The following is a 16,396-nucleotide window of genomic DNA, read 5'->3' on the forward strand; positions in this document are numbered from 1 at the left end:
GGGTTGTGCCTGTACTAGCCACTGGAGATTCTCAAGATGTTGGTGAACGTGATCTGGCAGAGGCTTATTCCTGCTCTGAGTAAACCTAACGACAGGGAGCACAAGTGCCCATCAGACATCATCAGATGTTGTTTGCAATAATTTAATGTATTGAGTGCTAGGAATCTAGATTAACTTTCTTTGCATAACACAGTTATGTTGCTGTAGTGACACTAATCACCAGGACTGCAAATGACCGTGGTTTGAAATCGGGAACCTCCAGCAGAAAGGCTTGGCGTAGCTGCCAGAAAAGTGGGATACTCGTCAGATACGTAGCCCAAGTATTCACAAACCAGCGGAGGTTGGCTGGGAAGCCGTTCTGTTGCAGGGGTACCAGGGAACCCCAGGATTAGGTAGCCCTCACTAGCCTGCTGGCTTGGAAAATAGAGTACTTGCTGCGTGTTACATTCCCACATTTTCTCCTGTTTTACCACGTCTAAGAAAACCACTGCAGACATCTGATTGCCTGCTCTTCCCACAGCGGGAGGGCGAGACGTTCTCTTTGCAGACTGAAAGCAGGACGCTCTGGGCTTTCCGATTGCAAAAGTGGGACACAGCTTCCCAGACAATGATCTCTCTTACTGGGGAGCGAGGAGCAGAAGCTCCCATCCAAAATGCAGCGCTCTTGGTGTGAGAGCTTTCGGGGAGCCTGGCTGTATCCACTGATTCTCCCTGCTTCCCACTGCTCCAGCAGCGTAATGTCCCGTGGTCCGTGCGGACGGGCTGGGGGATCGGCCGCTCTGCGGTGCCCGCTGCTTTTGTCGGCAGAGCAGGCACCAAAGCAGTCTGGGCGTGGGGGAGGGGGTGGAATAGTCATTAAGCTTGGAAAACCTGGAAGTCTAGGATGTGTACCAATCCTGACAGATCAGCTCCTGTACAGCAACAGGAGCTGCACCTCGGAGGTCGGCGCGTGCGGCAGAGACTGGGGGGGACCAGAAGTAGCTGGCTGGCTGCAGGGGGGCGATAGGAACGGGGGGGTCTGCAGGCTCCACTGTGTTCTTGCTCCCACCTCGGGTTTAATACTTTAAAGGGAGTCATTTAAAAGCAATCCCCTTAGCTTGAAATGAAATCTCACAATACTTCTTTAAATCTCTAGCGTTGACTCACTTCTTTTTTGATGACTCTGGGTGGATCTGCTTATTCCCCCTGCCAGATGGAGATACTGTGTCATAACAGCAACTGCTTTCAAAGAACGGAAGGGCAGGGAAGGAGGCAAACAGGCTTGGCAGCATCAAAAAGAATTCAGCTTCTCTGAGGCTTCATCCTCTTAGTGCCAGCATGGCATGGGAGCTGTGAGATCCCGGGGACCAAATGGATTTGTATTAAAGGTCACCTGAGATGGAACAGGAGCTTTATTGTCTGATGTGTCGGCAGCTCACGGTTTATAAGTCTTTGCAAGATTGTCACCGGAGCCTTTGCCAAGGCCACCCTAGCACGCTCGGGATGGTTTTGCTTCAAGGAAAAGGGGGAGAAGGAAAGGAAAAAAAAAAAAAGGGGGCAGGCAGTGCCTTTATTTAAGGATTTATGGGGTAAATCAACAAGTTCACCCATAGATAAATAAACATGCTTCATACTCATCAGCGGGACAGAGCTCTGTTTTGAAAGCTTATGTTTATGGAGCATATTTTTGAGTAGTGCCTGTTTATACAGGTGTAATCTAACTACCTTTGTCAGCATTTCAGGCGTGTGACCCAGCTCTGAAAGGAGGAGATTGTTTTCTGTTAGAGCTTTTATTTTTGGCAGCAGGACTCAGGTGCTGCAGGTGTGGCGGGTCTGGGGAAGGACGGTGTTGCTTCCAGGAGGGGGGTTTCCCAGTGGCCAGTTGGGACGGCTTCACCAAAACGGGAGGCGAGATCTGGAAGGCAAGCTGGAGGAGCAGAAGACTTGTCATCCCAGTGGGGCACGGGAACGCTCAGAGGCAGCACCACAGCTTAAGAAAACACCCACCTCGACCACATTTGCAGAGACAAACATGAAATATTTTTTGCTTAGGGGTTTTTTTTTTACCCATCCAGATTTGACCATCAAAAGGGAAGCAAACCCAGGGAGTCCTGGGGAACCCTCCCCACGGCTCTCCATGCCTCTGACCTTGCTGCTTGCAGGTGATTACTGCCCTTGCTTTCTGGTACGGAGCTCTGTACTCAGCGTAACTTGGTGTGGCCAGAGCCGAGCCACAGCCCCCCGGCACTGGGCAGGGATGCTGCCCTGGAGGCACCCTTTCCCTGGCTCCTGTTAAGGGGAAATCACGACTTCATGGTGGTTCCTGTGGTCAGACATCATGAGATGCCAAAGAGAGCTCAGAATCCAGCAGGAATTTTCTCATTTGCATTGCTGAGATGGAAGAGAGACTGCTAGGAGCCGGGCTCTGGCACAGCCCAAGTTCTGACCACGCTCGCTTGGGACCCAGCTCCCTCCTCACCAGCTCCCTCCTCGCTTCTCGGAGCTACTGGAAGAGCTCACCAAGCCTTGCAACGCAGTGCAGAGTGCCAGGTCTGTGTTAGTTGCTGGCAGTTTCTCCAAAGGGCACAATCTTTTGCTGTCAGCATCTTCCAGCTTTCTTTTTGTTGGTTTGTTTTGGAGAAAAAGCTCTTGGAAGTGTCCTCCACCGCTCCTTATCGCTCCTCTGCCCGCTGCTGCCTGCTCCCCTTGAGCTGCTTGTGCCACTGGTTCCCATCCACTGGGATAACTGGTGCGGTGGTTCCCGGGTCCCCATCCACTGGGATAACTGGTGCGGTGGTTCCCGGAGCTGTTGTCTGATTGTGCCTGTAGCCCTGAAAACATACAGCTTGCCATCGGGAGAGGAGCAAGCGTGCGTGCAGCCCCCTCGCCATCCTCTGCCCCAGCCCCGCATCCTCCGAGGGTGGCTGTAATGCGGAAATTGCTTGTTGCAGCTGAGAAGCGCTACCAGGATCCAGACCATCTGTGGTCACTAAAAATCACATGGTAGTTTTTGTAAGGATGCAGAAGTGTCGTGGCTGATGGCTTGGCCGGAGTTCAGCACCGGTAATTAATTTTTCCTTCCCGAGATCCCCTCGCAGGTCTGTTGGAGGAGCTGCTTCCTTCCCCGCCGGCCCCAGGCTGCGGCGGAGCACCACTGTAAGCCGGTCAACTCCTGTTTGCCTTGCGTTTCCCTCTGTTTCTTCCCAGTAAGAGTGGTTTGAGGACTAATTAACAGCCCGCATTAATCTGTAGTGCAGTTTTCACCCTCTCTCTTGGAATTGTGTTTGGGAATGGATTTGCCTGGATAAGCAAAGCATGCTGGAGTCCTTGAATGAAAGGTGCTGTAAGATAACGAAGCATGATCGATAACAAAGCAGGCTTAGGGACTGCGCCAGTCTTTTGAGCCTGGTTTATTCTGCGTGGCACATCCCTCCCTCCCACAAAGAGTGGCTTCGTTCCAGCACCATTCTGGGGTGGATCAATATGTTTTTATTGTCAGTTTATGCAAGGTCCTTGGGTAGCCGTGGCCAAGCAGGTACCTTTCTTTGTGGCCCTGTCAGCCGAGCTGCCTAATTATTTTCTATTTGCATTTTGGGCACGGTTTCTGACAAATGCCGCTTGCCATCTGTTGGAGGAAAGATCCAGGACGGGAGTCATTGCACTTGCTTTATTCCTAAGGTGGAGCGATGGTCGTTCCTGTTAGCAGGACGCTGGCCGGGCAGAAGGCGCAGCCGTGGTGTTGATGCTGGTGTTAGCACCGGGGGCAGAACCCGGCGGGAGGGGACATTGCTGCGTGGCTTTCCTTAGCTCACATCGTTCACCAGTGGCGGCCGGTTCTCTTATCTCTTCGTCATAATATCTGTTTTGTCATAGTAATTGTCATAAATATCTGTGACACTTTCTGTGCCATAGGTATTTACGTGTGTAACAGCACAAAAGTTTGCTGTAGTTTGAAGCACCCCCAGCTGTTATGCCGAAACGGCCAGGATGGAGTATATCAGGAGTATGTCAGGAGTACATCAGGAGTACATCAGCAGTATATCAAGTACGTCGGGAGGACATCAAGGAGTATGTTAGGAGTATTGTAGGAGTTACGTCAGGAGTATGCCAGGAGTATATCAGGAGCTCTCTAGCTCCATGCAGTGCCATTACCATCTTGGCTACCAAAGAAGAAAGCTCCATCATGGGAACTTCCAGCTGGCAAAACTCCAGCCTGAAAGTGCCGTTGAAGTGAGGAGGGGTGACTCCATCAAGCAGCATCGCATCTCCTCGTACCGCTGCTCGCTCCATGGCTGTTGAAAGCCGCTGTGTGGTATATTGACTGCACCGAAAAAACCTGGAAGCTGCGCGTCAGGCTGGGCTCCCTCTGTCCCTCCTTCACGACAAAAAATAAATACTCGAGAACGAAAACGGTGCTTCAGCTGCATAGGAGGCTGCGGCAGGGCTCATCCCGTGGGATGGGCAGGGCAGGCACCCGGTGCTGCGGTGGGCGCCCCGGGTTGGCATGGGGAGCCCCGACGGGTCCCGCACGATGCCAGGCTCCACGCAGGCGCCGGCACCGTGGCAGAGGGAGCTGGTTTTTGCAAGCTCTCAGCTATTTTCACGAGCAATTTCAGGCTGAAATGAGAACCAACTGGCCGTGTTTAAACGGGGTAAGCAGGGGGTAGGAGTTCATAATCCGCTTGTATCTGGTGCCTGCAGGAGTGAGAGCCCGGCATCGCTGCCCAGAGCCGTGCTGGTACAGCTCAGGGCTCGGCCGTGGCGGGGCTGCATCCAGCTCTTCCCGCTGGTTTCGGAGGTTTTGGAGCAGGGCCTGGAGAGTCCTGGAAGTGGAGGACTTGGACGCCACTTGCCTACGCTTTTCTTGGCCCTGGCAGCCGCGCAAGTCTCTCGCTTTCATAAGCACCAGCAGATACATAAACAAAGTCAAGGGAAAATATCTAAAAGCAGCAAAGTCAAAAGTTCACATGCTGGGTGACTGAGCAGGAATTCAGGGCTGATGGGATGAAGATAAAAAGCCATAAAACTTCTGTTCCTCAACTACTACCAGAAATTTATTATTTTTTTTTTCTTTTTGAGAATTCAAGTGCAGCAGAGCCCCACTAAAACCGAATGGTTTGTCATCAACATCCAGGAAATTTCATATGCCTCTGCCTGGTCCTTCAGGCCACAGCTACATCTTCATCCCCCACGAGAACAATTCTTCTATAAATGCCAAAATATGGTGCCTACAGTAATAGCCCACTTAAAATGCCTCATTATTGCAGTTTAACTGGTCATTAGCAGCTGGAGTAGACTGATTTTGTATGGGTTATGGCTGAAATAATTACCTGACACTCTGAGCCATTAAAAACTGGTTAATGAGTAGAGGGGGAGAAGGTGCTGGTGTGGACACAGGCACCGTGCTGGCTGGGGGTGGTTCTCTGGAGGAAACCAGGCTGAGGTTTGTTGCCTGTGGGATCCAAAGTAATTTAAGCCTGAGGTAAGTTAGGGAAATCATTAAAAAATTAATCCAATACAAGTTTGACAACGCTGTAGCCACTGTACCAGTTCTAAAAAGTTCATTTCGTGATGTTTTGCTCTGTATATGCTGAGTTGCTTTTTTTTTCTTTCTTCTTTTTTTAATGGAGCTAATTAGAGGCTGTGTAATTTCCAGAGGAGAAAGGCGTCGTGTTCCGGGAGCACTGGCTGCTTCTGAGATGCCACATTCACTCACAAACCTTGACATACTCTGGATGTTTTCAGTGAACGTGGCATCTGAGCTTTAGATGTGGTAACAGAGTGGAGCGGTTTAATGGTGAAATACGGATGAAAATTTCTCCATCAGGAGAAATCCATTGGCAGTCTTTGAGCATCCCGTTAGCCCATGCTGTTGTCTTTGCCTGTTGCCACATCTTGTTGGAAGAACCATTGGAAGCTCCCGTTTATGGTGGGTGACAGTCGAGCAGGGCCCGTCACAGAGAAGGACTAAAGCAGGTAAGGTGGGAAGGTGCCTGCTGATAGCGAACCCTGGGTTTCTTCTGCTTGGGTTTATGGTGTCCGGCTCATGGGTGTCTAAGACTTGGGCAATCCAGGTGTTTCTCCGTAAGGAGTACCTCTTGTGGAGCATCCATCACTTCATGGTAGGTGTTGTCACTGCATGGTTGTCACCGGGTTTGTAGCAAGCACTTGGTGTCCCATTGTGTTGGTAAGCATCCCCCCCACCGATGGTGCTTTGCCCTGGCCGTAAGCCCTGTCCTTCTCCCCACAGTGCTCCATGCCCGCCTGCGTCACCGCATTCCACGTCACCTGCGCCTTCGACCACAACCTCGACATGCGGACTATTCTAGCAGACAACGACGAAGTGAAGTTCAAGTCCTTCTGCCTTGAGCACAGCACCGGTGCCACCAAGTTGCCCGAGGAGGCGCGGACAGAACCCGACCAAGCCCAGCTGGACTTGGAGAAGGTCACGCTGCGAAAGCAGAAGCTCCAGCAGCTGGAGGAGGACTTCTATGAACTCGTGAAGCCTTCGGAGGTGGCAGAGAACCTTGACTTAAGTGAATCGCTGGTGGATTTTGTCTACCAGTACTGGAAGCTGAAGAGGAAAGCAAATTCCAACAAACCGCTGCTGACACCAAAAACAGATGAAGTGGACAACTTGGCCCAGCAAGAACAGGACGTTCTCTACCGACGCCTAAAGCTCTTCATGCACCTCAGGCAAGACCTGGAGAGGGTGAGTACAGCTTGTCCTTCAGTGGTGTACCCTTATGCTCTGTCAGGGCTGCTTTATTGTCTGCTGGTGCCTATAGACAGCACCAGCCCTGTTGCTCCTGGCTCAGCTGGTCTCCCCTAGCAGTTGCGTCCCTCCATCTAGAGCATTATTCAGAAGAGTAACGGTGCTCAGCATGTGTGTGTCATCACTGCCGAAACACTGACACTGATGAAACAAGTTAGTGGCCGTCCCAGCTGGGGGTTCAGAAGAACAAATTGTGGGGAGAGGTGCCTCTGCAGGGCTGGGAGGATGGGAGGCAGATGATGCTGCAGCTGATATTCACTGTATTTTATTAGTCTCAGGCCACAGAGCTATCCTGTGCTGCCCCTCGGATGCTTTCCAGCAGCAAGGCACAGGAACACTTAATTATTTACTTATATTAAACAGCAAAGAAGGGTGAATGGCAGGATTGAGCGGCTGGGCCGGCGGGAGTGGGAGTGGGCATTCCCTGCCCTGCCGCAGCCAAAAATGGGTCGGCTCCTGGGGGAGCTGCCGGCGGAGGCAGAGCCGTGCGGGAAGATGCAGACGGAGGCTGCAGACAGGGGATGCAGACAGGGGATGCAGGCACCCGCAGCTCCCGCGGTGCAGGGCATCCGTGCACAGGGGAGGCAGCAGCCGTCTCCACGGCAGCTTTTGGGGGAGAGCAGGCATCGGTGGAGCCGCGGTGCCGGAGCCCCCCGGGCTGTGCTCACTGCCGCACCACGCTGTCTGCCTGCGGATTTGGCTGCCATGGCTGCACAGAGGGAAGGAGCAGGGATGGGGCAGAGGCAGGCTGGTGAGGAGGAGGGGTGGCGAAGGCGAGAAGCAGTGAAGGGAAGAGGCACAGCACCCAGAATGAGCTGGCAGAGCAGGCAGGCGAGGGGACGGGTGCAGTAGTGCCGCCGCAGGAGGGGCACAGGGGCGTAGCACAGGGCAGCAGTGGGGTGGGGGCAGGCAGGGCAGGGCTGCCGAGGCTGGCACGCAGGGCCAAGCTCCCTCTCCTCCTCTACCTGAAACCGGAGCCCTGCCTGGGGTCCCCCCTCTCCTGCTCCTGCCAGAGGGGTGAAGCCATGACCCCTGCCTGACCGCCCACCCCAGGCGCAAAAGCCGTGGCAGGGCTCAGGAGGTCTCTGGGGGCAGGTGAGGAAGGAGGAAAGCAGGAAAACAGCGTTGCTTTGACCTGGTGGAGGTGGTGCCACGGTGCCCTGAGCAGGGGAGATGAGGTGCTGCAGGGGACATGCTGTTCCTTGGGAGGTAAAGGTGACGGTGGTGCTGCCCCTGCATAGCTACCCCTGAACTCTCTCTCCAGGCTGCTGTGGGTCTGTGGTATAATGTAACCCATGGGGAGAAGGGTGGTGCGGGTGAGCGCTCTGGTCGTGTCTGTGGACCAGCTCCCTGGTCCCTTGCTGCACCCACTTCTCCCGGTGGGTCTCGGAGCCTGAGAGCCTTCTCCTGTGTAAAAGCAGTCAGATCTCAAACCACTGGTCTCCCTTCTGTGGCCGTAGCAACCTTCATCCCTGCATACATCATTGCCGTCGCTCTGCCAGTCTGTCCCCCCTTGGCCCCTGCCTTTCCTGCGCCATGTTTCCATCTCTGCCCCTGGCCTGGGCTGGTGCCGCCGTTAACGGGTCTCCAGTACCAAGCTGCAGGCAACAGGCTGCAGCTGCCGGATCCGAGGGCGTCAAGTTCATCTCACTTCGTTCCTTCATCTGCTTCTCTATATTGTAAATCTAAACCAGGCTGCCTCGCTCTGCTTCCACTTGCTCCCAGCTTGACTTCTCCCGGCTGCAGTGAACCACTGTGCGTCTCCGGGTACAGTGCTTTGCTCCAGGAACTGCCTAATTCAAAGACAACGGCACGGCAGCTTCTCTTTGATATCTTTGTGTCAAAACTACATGTTTTACCAGATTTTGCATTTTCCAGAGCTGCCTCCAGGCTTCGTGGGGTCATTCCCCATCAGCGTTCAGCCTCTGCTTAGCAACTCCCTGCCAGGTTTCACTGCCTGGCCCTGGAAGAGCTGTTTGTTTGCTCTGCTTCCAAGAGGAGGAACAATAAACACTGGCTGGATCAAAGTCCGGTGCTCAGATGGGTGATACGGGTCTAAATCCGATTGCTGCCAGTGCATCCCAGGTATCTGATCCTGTCCGTCAGCGCCGCTCACAGCTGGCCCGTTTTGCTGGCAGGCGGTGAGGCATCACACCAGACAGGGGCTGGAGAAGAGCAGCCAGGAGTGATGGCTTTCAGAGGGTGTCGGTGGAGCATCACATTTGATTTTAGTGTTTTCAGCAATTAATCTGTCAGGATTGGTTGTGATTTCAGGGCTGATACTGGTATCTGGATCCAAGAGCTGGGGAGGCAAAAACAGCAAGGCAGGTGATGTGGGGACAGCCAGGGTGATGGCCTTTCCCTCTGCCCTCTCTTAACCACTGTCATTTCTACACTTCACGGTGTCAGCAAATTAAAGGTATTGCCCAGGAATCCTAATACGATCCCCCTGTTTTCTTTCTGACTGTTTTTAACCCTCTTTTCATTTTTGTTTTTTTGGTAATTGTTTTTTTTTTTTTTTTTTTTTTTTAAAAGCATTTTCCAAGGACTGGTTGTTTAAATTAGCTCTAACAAAAAGCTGTAGTTTCCAGGCTTTCATACCAGCATCTAAGCTTGGCTTGGGGAAGCAGCGCTGGCTGGTGTTTAGCCATGTAAGTGTGTGTAAATACCAGCAGTCTCTAAGCAGAGCACAAGCAATGTTTTCTTCCAGGAATATCAAATCATAGAGAAGAGAGACCGCCAAACACTTTGAGATGCAGGTTGCCAGAGGCAGTTGTTTTCCTCATAAAGAAATTTCAGTTTGATGTTTTCTCCAATCCAGAACACAAAAAAGAGAACGTAGTAAAATATGCAGCATATAGCTTGCTGCTTTGTATTTACAGCTGGGGGATCCAACAATAAAAAAGGCAGCCTTTTCTCCTGTATTCGTGTTTCCAAATTGTCCTTAGGTAAGACCAGTGCCGTCAGGGGATGGCCACAGTCATCCTGCTGCCTTCCCAGCCTGTGGTGGCAGGTGTCAGGTAAGCGAGGGACAGTGTCCTGGCTTGCTCTGTCCCTGTGGGAGGCACAGAGGCTCCCGACCCCACAGGGACAGTCCCCCAGGCCTGGAAATGCCCCAGCTCCCTCTGCAGAGAGGGGTTGGAGGATGAGGAGGGGGAGGAATCGGAGACATAGGAGCAAGTGTGGACGTACCCTTCCAGTTACTGCCCGTGCCTCCGTTCAAGCCACCTCCTCCTTGCCTTATCACAGGCGGGTTTGCTCTTTAGAGCATCAGGAAGCTGAGTAAATGCTGTCAAACCCTGTTCGCTGCCAATAGCGTTTTCTGTTTCACAGCTGAAACCCTCCGTTCCCTCCAGGAGCCTCAGTCCCCACTGCAGCCATGGTGACAGAGCCTGGCTCTCCAGCCACCCTTACACGGGGCTGGCAAAAAGCACGGCACTGAAGTTCGTCACAAGGCCGATGCCAGCGGGTGTCACACGGTAGCCCTGTCATCTTGGGCTGCTGGGGGTGTTTATCAGCAACCCCCTGTGATGAGCAAGGTTTAACCGCTGCTGTGCTAGCTCACACCAGGATTTCTGTCTTGTCCTTTGCTGTTTGCATTTAGGGCTTCCCGCCTGGTTAATAAAATTTCTTGAACTGGGACAAAATGCACCAGTGATCTGCAGGTAGATGTGGAGCAAGTGTGAGTAACCGTACAGAGGGGCTACGTCTGGGGCAGGGGGGCTGCACCAGCTGCGGACCTGGGCCAGCACCACCTGGATATTTTGCTGTATTTTTCCATGTTCTGTCCTAGCATTTGCTTTAGTCCAACGGGCAGTTTTGTGAGGCTCTAGTTCAGGAGACAGGCAGCCTCATACGGGCATCTCTGTGCCCCTTCCTTCCACGTCGCATCGGGGCTCTGTGGGAAGAGGGTCTCTCCCTGCCTGCAGAAGGAGCAATTTGTGGCTGAGAACTGGTGCATTGACCCAGGGCACCAAGGTACTGCTTAGTGTTTGGCATTTTTTTGTGCAGGCTTCCATGGCAGGTGTGAACAGGGCACGTGTGTGATGCAGCTGCTGGGCTGGGGGCTCAGCATGATGCTCAGATGCTGGGGGCTCTGTGCGTCTGCCGGGCTTTTGCATAACTTACAATGCTCCTTCTACAGCACCTTCCCTTCTGAGATGGGAACAAGTCCTTTAGAGACATTAACTTCTTCATTAGATCTGTGAAAATTAACAGGAGATTAAAACAGCCCGTGCATCAACACCATTGCTGTACCTGGGTAAGATTACAAAATAATTTACCTGTTTCTCCTGGCTCTGTTCCCATTTTATGGGTCCTGGTCACATTGTGTGCCGATGTGTGTCAACAGCAGAGTTAAAGGATGTGCTGCAACAAGTACTGAAAGTTAATCCTGAATAATCAGAGCAGATTAGCAGCACGCTGGGCCCCGTTTGACTCCCTGTGTGCTGTGTTACTGGGGCTGACTTTGTGCCCCAGAAGGCACTGATGCCAGAGGGCAAACCCTGCCTGTGCACTCCTGTCTTGGATGGGAGAAGGTGAAGATCAACTTGCTTAATTTTTGTGTTCAGAGGAAGACGGGAGAGAGAGCGAGAGACTCTGCTACCTGTAGCATCCTATGTGGACCCCTGCGTGTGCAGAGCTTTGGACCTGGGGCTGCCCCAGCCCCCTGGGCACAACATCCCAGCTCGCTGCTGCCCCAGGCACTGGAAGCACTGGTAGCTGAGCTGTCCCTCGTGCCAGGGCAGAGGCTGGTGGAGCCTTGGCTGGGGTCTCCAGGGCAGCTGCTCTGCTTTGGGGTGGGTGCCCCTGGGCCCAGGTCTGCAGGGCTTGGCAGGGGCACTTGGTGCTACAAGAGAGATGTGCTGCTGGGGTGAGTGAAGCCACATCTCTGGAGATCCTGAGATTCCTTACAGCATCTGCATGACCAGTGCACGGGCTGGAGAAGCCGGCCAGCCTTCCATACCCCCCATGGGTCCTGGCTGTCAGAGCCAGAACAGTGAGATTCAGGCTTTGAATTATGCACTGCACGGTTTTTCCCAGATACATGTTACGCAGTTTGGCTCAAGAACCCCCATCTCTAGTCCTGGCGCATCTAAAGAGCCCTGGTAGGAGTTTTGGTGTGGCACAGATGATGGTGAGATGAAGAGGGCTGAATCCGGGGAAGCAGGGATTTCCCTGGGCGGCAGAAGCAGTGACGCAGCGTGAGGAGACCTGCTGTGACCCTGCCTAAACCAGATGCTGTTTCTTGTGTTTCTGTAGGTTAGAAATCTCTGTTACATGGTGACGAGACGGGAGAAAATGAAACACACCATTTGTAAACTGCAGGAGCAGATCTTCCATCTCCAGATGAAGCTTATTGAGAAAGACCTTTACCCAGGTCAGTACCACTTACCAGAGCTTGTTCTCACAGATGCCGTCCCTGCCATCCTGAAGCCCAAAACTGGTGCCCGAGCCTCAGATCCCCACCCCGGGAAACCAGAGCTGTCCCCCCTGCGCTGTTATTTAAGCACCGTTCGTATGTTGACTCTTTGCCCATCTCCAGTTTCGTTCAGAAGCACACGATAAAGCCATACCCTGGGTGAGCAGAGTGTCGGAGCTCCTTGTTCCCACAGATCCCTCTCGATCCTCCCCTCCCTGGGAATCACTTGGAAGGACCCAGCGTTTGGTTAGGTGGTGATGCTAAGGCAGTGTTTTGGCGAATTTCCCGGAGATGGAGCTGTTTGGGGGGAGATGGCAAGTCCTGGGCACAGGGCTGCTGAGGCTGGGGCTGATCCGCAGCAGCTGGCTCCCTGGCACGGGGCAGCAGCCCCCACTTTGGAAGATCCCAAGGTTAAGCTGTTGGTGGGATGTCTGTTGCTCCTAGAGACAAGCTCCTTTTGCTCTGGTCAGCTGCAGTTTTCAGCTCCGCATACCTGTTAGTGGAGAACATCACTCTACTGCATGCAAAGCCTCTGGCAACTTTTATCAAGGAGCTGAAATAAAGTTGCTTTCCTTCTGTCCTATTTTTTTTTTTCCTTTTGCACACGTGGTGCCGGAGCCCACAGCTCCTCCTCCCTCTTCCTTTCCCTTTGGTGACAGGGCAGAGCAAACCCCATGGCTGCAGAACTGTTTTTCCAGCAGCAGCATCTGGTGCTTTGGCAGGATTTTCCAATGGTTGTTGTGTTTGTGGCTCTGGAGTTGTGTTTGAAGCCATCACTCGGTTGAGGTTTCTTCAGAAACCGTCTGGGCTGAGCTTTCCTAGACAAAGGTTTCCTTTGACTGAAGTTTTGGAGGCTGAGAAATGTGTACGTTGAGATGTTTGTGACCTGGAGCCTGTGCAAATTCCTCTCGATGGCCAGAGGCAGGCGGCAGCGTGGGCAGGGGTGGCCGGGACCCCAGGGTGTGCTCTGGGGAGAGGTGGGTCCTTGCTCCCTGTGACACAGATTAGTGACACTGTGTGCTGCTCCGTATGTCCTCGCTGAACCAGTGATGGGGGTCACCAGCCTGGACACACATAGAATGGTGTTCCCAGCTGTTCCCCCCAGCCAGAGACCCCACGTATCCCAAGAGCCATTCCCTGGCACCCAGGGAATTCGTGCCGGCTGGTGCTCCCAGCAGTGGGGGGGTGGGGGGGCAGCAGGTCCAGCTCGGGAATAGCAGGTGGATAAAAGATGAACAAGAAACTCGGATCCTGAAGGCAGCTGCCGTGCGCTGTTGCTGCTGGGCTCTGTGGGTTTGCGGGGATCCAGGGAGCCTTGTGACGCTCCAGTTCAGCTGGGCGAGCCCAGTGCAGCGTTTGGAGCTCCTGGGGGGCACAGGGTGTTTTGCCAGGAAGGCTTGCTGAGCTCACCTCCGTTGCAGACAGGCTGTTAGACGGGTGGAAATGCCCTTGGGGACCTGCGTTCCCCAAAACACCCTGGGGAGCCCCAGCTCCAGTGCGTGCCCGACCCTCTAACGCAGCGATGGGGTGGGAGCCGGCAGCTCCTCCCGCGGTGGGCTGGGAGGGGTGAGCTGGGACCCTCCGGTGGGGTGGGGTGCTGACTGGCGAGGAGCTGTGTGGGGGGCTCTGCCAGGCACGTTTCGGGGCTGTTTGCACCGCCGGCTCGGCGCGGTGCAATCGCCCTTCCTGGAAACGCTGTGGGCGTGCTGGGGCAGGGGGAGCGTGGCTGCCCTGACCGCCCGTACCTGCTGTTGGTTCCGCCTGGAGGTGAGCGACCAGGGCAGCCGTGACAGGGCAGCCCAGGTGGCAGTTGCTGTGCAGGCTGGGGGGGGGTTCATACGTTTTGGTGCAAAGTTCTTCACTCCTGCCCCAGACGGCTGGCGTTTGCCGGTTTGTTTTCTGCTCTGAACCGATGGAGCTGGGCTGGTCATCTCTCCCAGGACGGGCTTTTTGATTGAGCCTAATCAGCGGCTGCTGCCGCTGGGACCCGGCTCCCACAGGTTGCTGCTGCCAGGGAAAGGGACCGGCTGTGGGAATGTGACCCTGGGATCTCCAGCTGGTTTGATCATCTGGGTCCTTCCAGTGCCAGGGCACTTCAGGGACCCGAGTGCCTTTCAGCATCGGTGCACAGGGTCTCCCGAGCTCGGGAGGAGTTCCCTTGCCGGGATGTAGCATCAGGCCATAAGTTGCGATCCCAAACGTGGGGAGAGAGGGTGCTCAGCTTAGCTGTGACAGCCATAGCGCAGGCAAGAGCACAGCATCAGTACGTACGTGCTCCCCGGTGCAGCACATGGTCCTGACGCTGAGCTCCCAGTGCTACCCGACGGCGAGCGCCGGCGCTGGGGCCACCGGCAGCACTGCCCAGGGGGGCGGCTGGGGTAAGCGGGGTCAGAGGAGGGCTCAGGCTCCAGCTTTCTCAGCCGTGCCTGTGCGTGGCAGAGCCGTGGAAAGCAGTGGTGTGTTTATTTTCTGCTTCAGCCCCTAGCTGTCATCCTGGTCCCACCCCGACCACACCGTTACAGACCCCGATGCTCCCAAGTGCTCCCAACACCCACACGTTTGCTAAGCCTCCTCCCTGCCAACTGATGATGCTTAGAGCTAAAGATACTCAGCACCCAGCTCCCTGCTGCCTTTCCCATCATTATAGAGTGCTGGCTGGTTTGAAAGTGGGGGGGCGGTTCCTGTAGCACCCTCTCTGCACAGCTCCCAGCCGGGCTGCTCTGCATTCCTGGAGTTTCTTGGATTAAGGACCAAGTCCAGTATTTTGCCTGGATGGGGCCAGTTTTTAACTGCTGTTACGGTAGTCATGGACTGAAATCTGTTGGGGTTATTTCAAAGATGGGTTTGGCACCATTTTTTTGGAATGGCTCCCACATAAAACTCAGAACTGGAGGGATTTATTTTTCCTGCTGACAAATGATCATTTAAGCAGGAGATTTTTAATAAAATTAGTGAGAACTGCCCATGTAAAATGAACCCACCTCTCTCCCCTGTATTTTTCTTGCATGGAGTGGAAAGTAAACACTGTCTGGCTTTGAAACACAGCTACTATTTTGACAGGTTCCTCTTCAAAAAGTACTGCTCGGGTTTCTCTTTAGCCCCATTGTGCTGTCTAAACAAAGTTAGATTTTTATTTTGTAAGCGAAGTGAAAAATGTGTCTGCCTTTCTCCAGTTATTTGGCAGGAACGTAGCAAATACCAATTTTGCTTTTGCTTTTGTTTTTTTCAATGAGTCCTTTGATCAGGAGGGGTTCCTGGCTGGGCAACCCCAGGGCTATAAATCCTCTGTTAATCCAGACTCAGGCAGGTGCAATGTGAATTCCCTGCCCCGCTCACCCAGTACATTTCCACTGCCACAGCCAGGGGAGAGCAGAGGTTGCTCCCTCTGACCCCTCCAGTCCACGGCCTCTTTGCTGCGGCAGTTTGCAGGTCTGCTGCTGGCCGACACAACAAACTGATTTATTTCTTCAAGTCATCGCTCTGATAGCTGCACAGCTTGTGCAGGTTCAACCTATGGGCCAGACTGAAAAACTGCATCTCTCATCTCCACTTCCATCAACCACCCACTCTGGGGTTTAAGGGCAGTATCCTTCCCCCTCTGAAAATTAATAGGAGATCGAGCATGGACTTCTGTGGGAGAATGACCTAATGGAGTAAGTAAAATCTGTTTAAGTACTTTGCTTAGCAATGTAAGTCATACTTTTACAGGGTGTTTGTCCTGTTTACCTAAGGGGAATAAATCCAGTACAAGTTCAAAGCCATTTAGGATATATTGATTTTTAGCTGGATGTCTACATAGCTAAGAGTTATATCCCTGGCTTTCCATAGGCAGTGCCGCTCATCTTTCCTACTCCATTTTCTTATGTTCAACACGCTGCTTAAGTTTTATAGCTTTGGGTGGTTTTTTTCACCCCCCCACTGTATGGATGCGAGCAGTTACTGTCGCCGAAAGGTTTAAGCAAATCAAGGTCTGTTTTAAAACGCTGCCAGTGCCATTGCTGTCAGACTGGCTTTGCAGCTGAATCCCTCCGGGAGATGCTCGTGTCGGTGACGGGTGACACATCACTGGGTTTGGTGGTCCCTATGTCTCCTGGAAGTGCCCGAGCGGTTCGGGGTTGCTCCCATAGGTCCTCTCCCCAGAGCCCTGGTCCAGGAGGACACGTCGGTGGCTGAGAGTCTCCAGCGAGTCCCCTGCCTCCAGCGGGGCTGCTCCTGCAGCC

At 53.5% G+C, this 16,396-nt stretch overlaps 2 protein-coding genes across 4 annotated transcripts in view; one reads left to right on the forward strand and one right to left on the reverse strand.

Moving 5' to 3' along the window:
• JADE2 (jade family PHD finger 2) overlaps positions 1-16,396 on the forward strand; it is an 83,945-nt gene that overhangs the window by 60,094 nt on the left and 7,455 nt on the right. For all 3 annotated transcript variants that reach the window (XM_040603154.1, XM_040603152.1, XM_040603155.1), the window contains 2 exons: positions 6,230-6,691; positions 12,017-12,134. In XM_040603154.1, the coding sequence (XP_040459088.1) occupies positions 6,230-6,691; positions 12,017-12,134 (580 nt within the window). The remainder of the gene's footprint in view (positions 1-6,229; positions 6,692-12,016; positions 12,135-16,396) is intronic.
• LOC121092335 (transcription initiation factor TFIID subunit 4-like) lies at positions 538-15,656 on the reverse strand. The gene is made up of 3 exons (XM_040603156.1): positions 12,571-15,656; positions 2,150-2,153; positions 538-548 (listed from the first exon to the last, which is right to left on the reverse strand). Exon 1 carries the CDS (start codon positions 14,349-14,351, stop codon positions 13,233-13,235), a length of 1,119 nt encoding a protein of 372 aa, XP_040459090.1. The 5' UTR covers positions 14,352-15,656; the 3' UTR covers positions 538-548; positions 2,150-2,153; positions 12,571-13,232.

The sequence above is a fragment of the Falco naumanni genome, chromosome 8 (assembly GCF_017639655.2).
Source record: "Falco naumanni isolate bFalNau1 chromosome 8, bFalNau1.pat, whole genome shotgun sequence".
NCBI lineage: Eukaryota > Metazoa > Chordata > Aves > Falconiformes > Falconidae > Falco > Falco naumanni.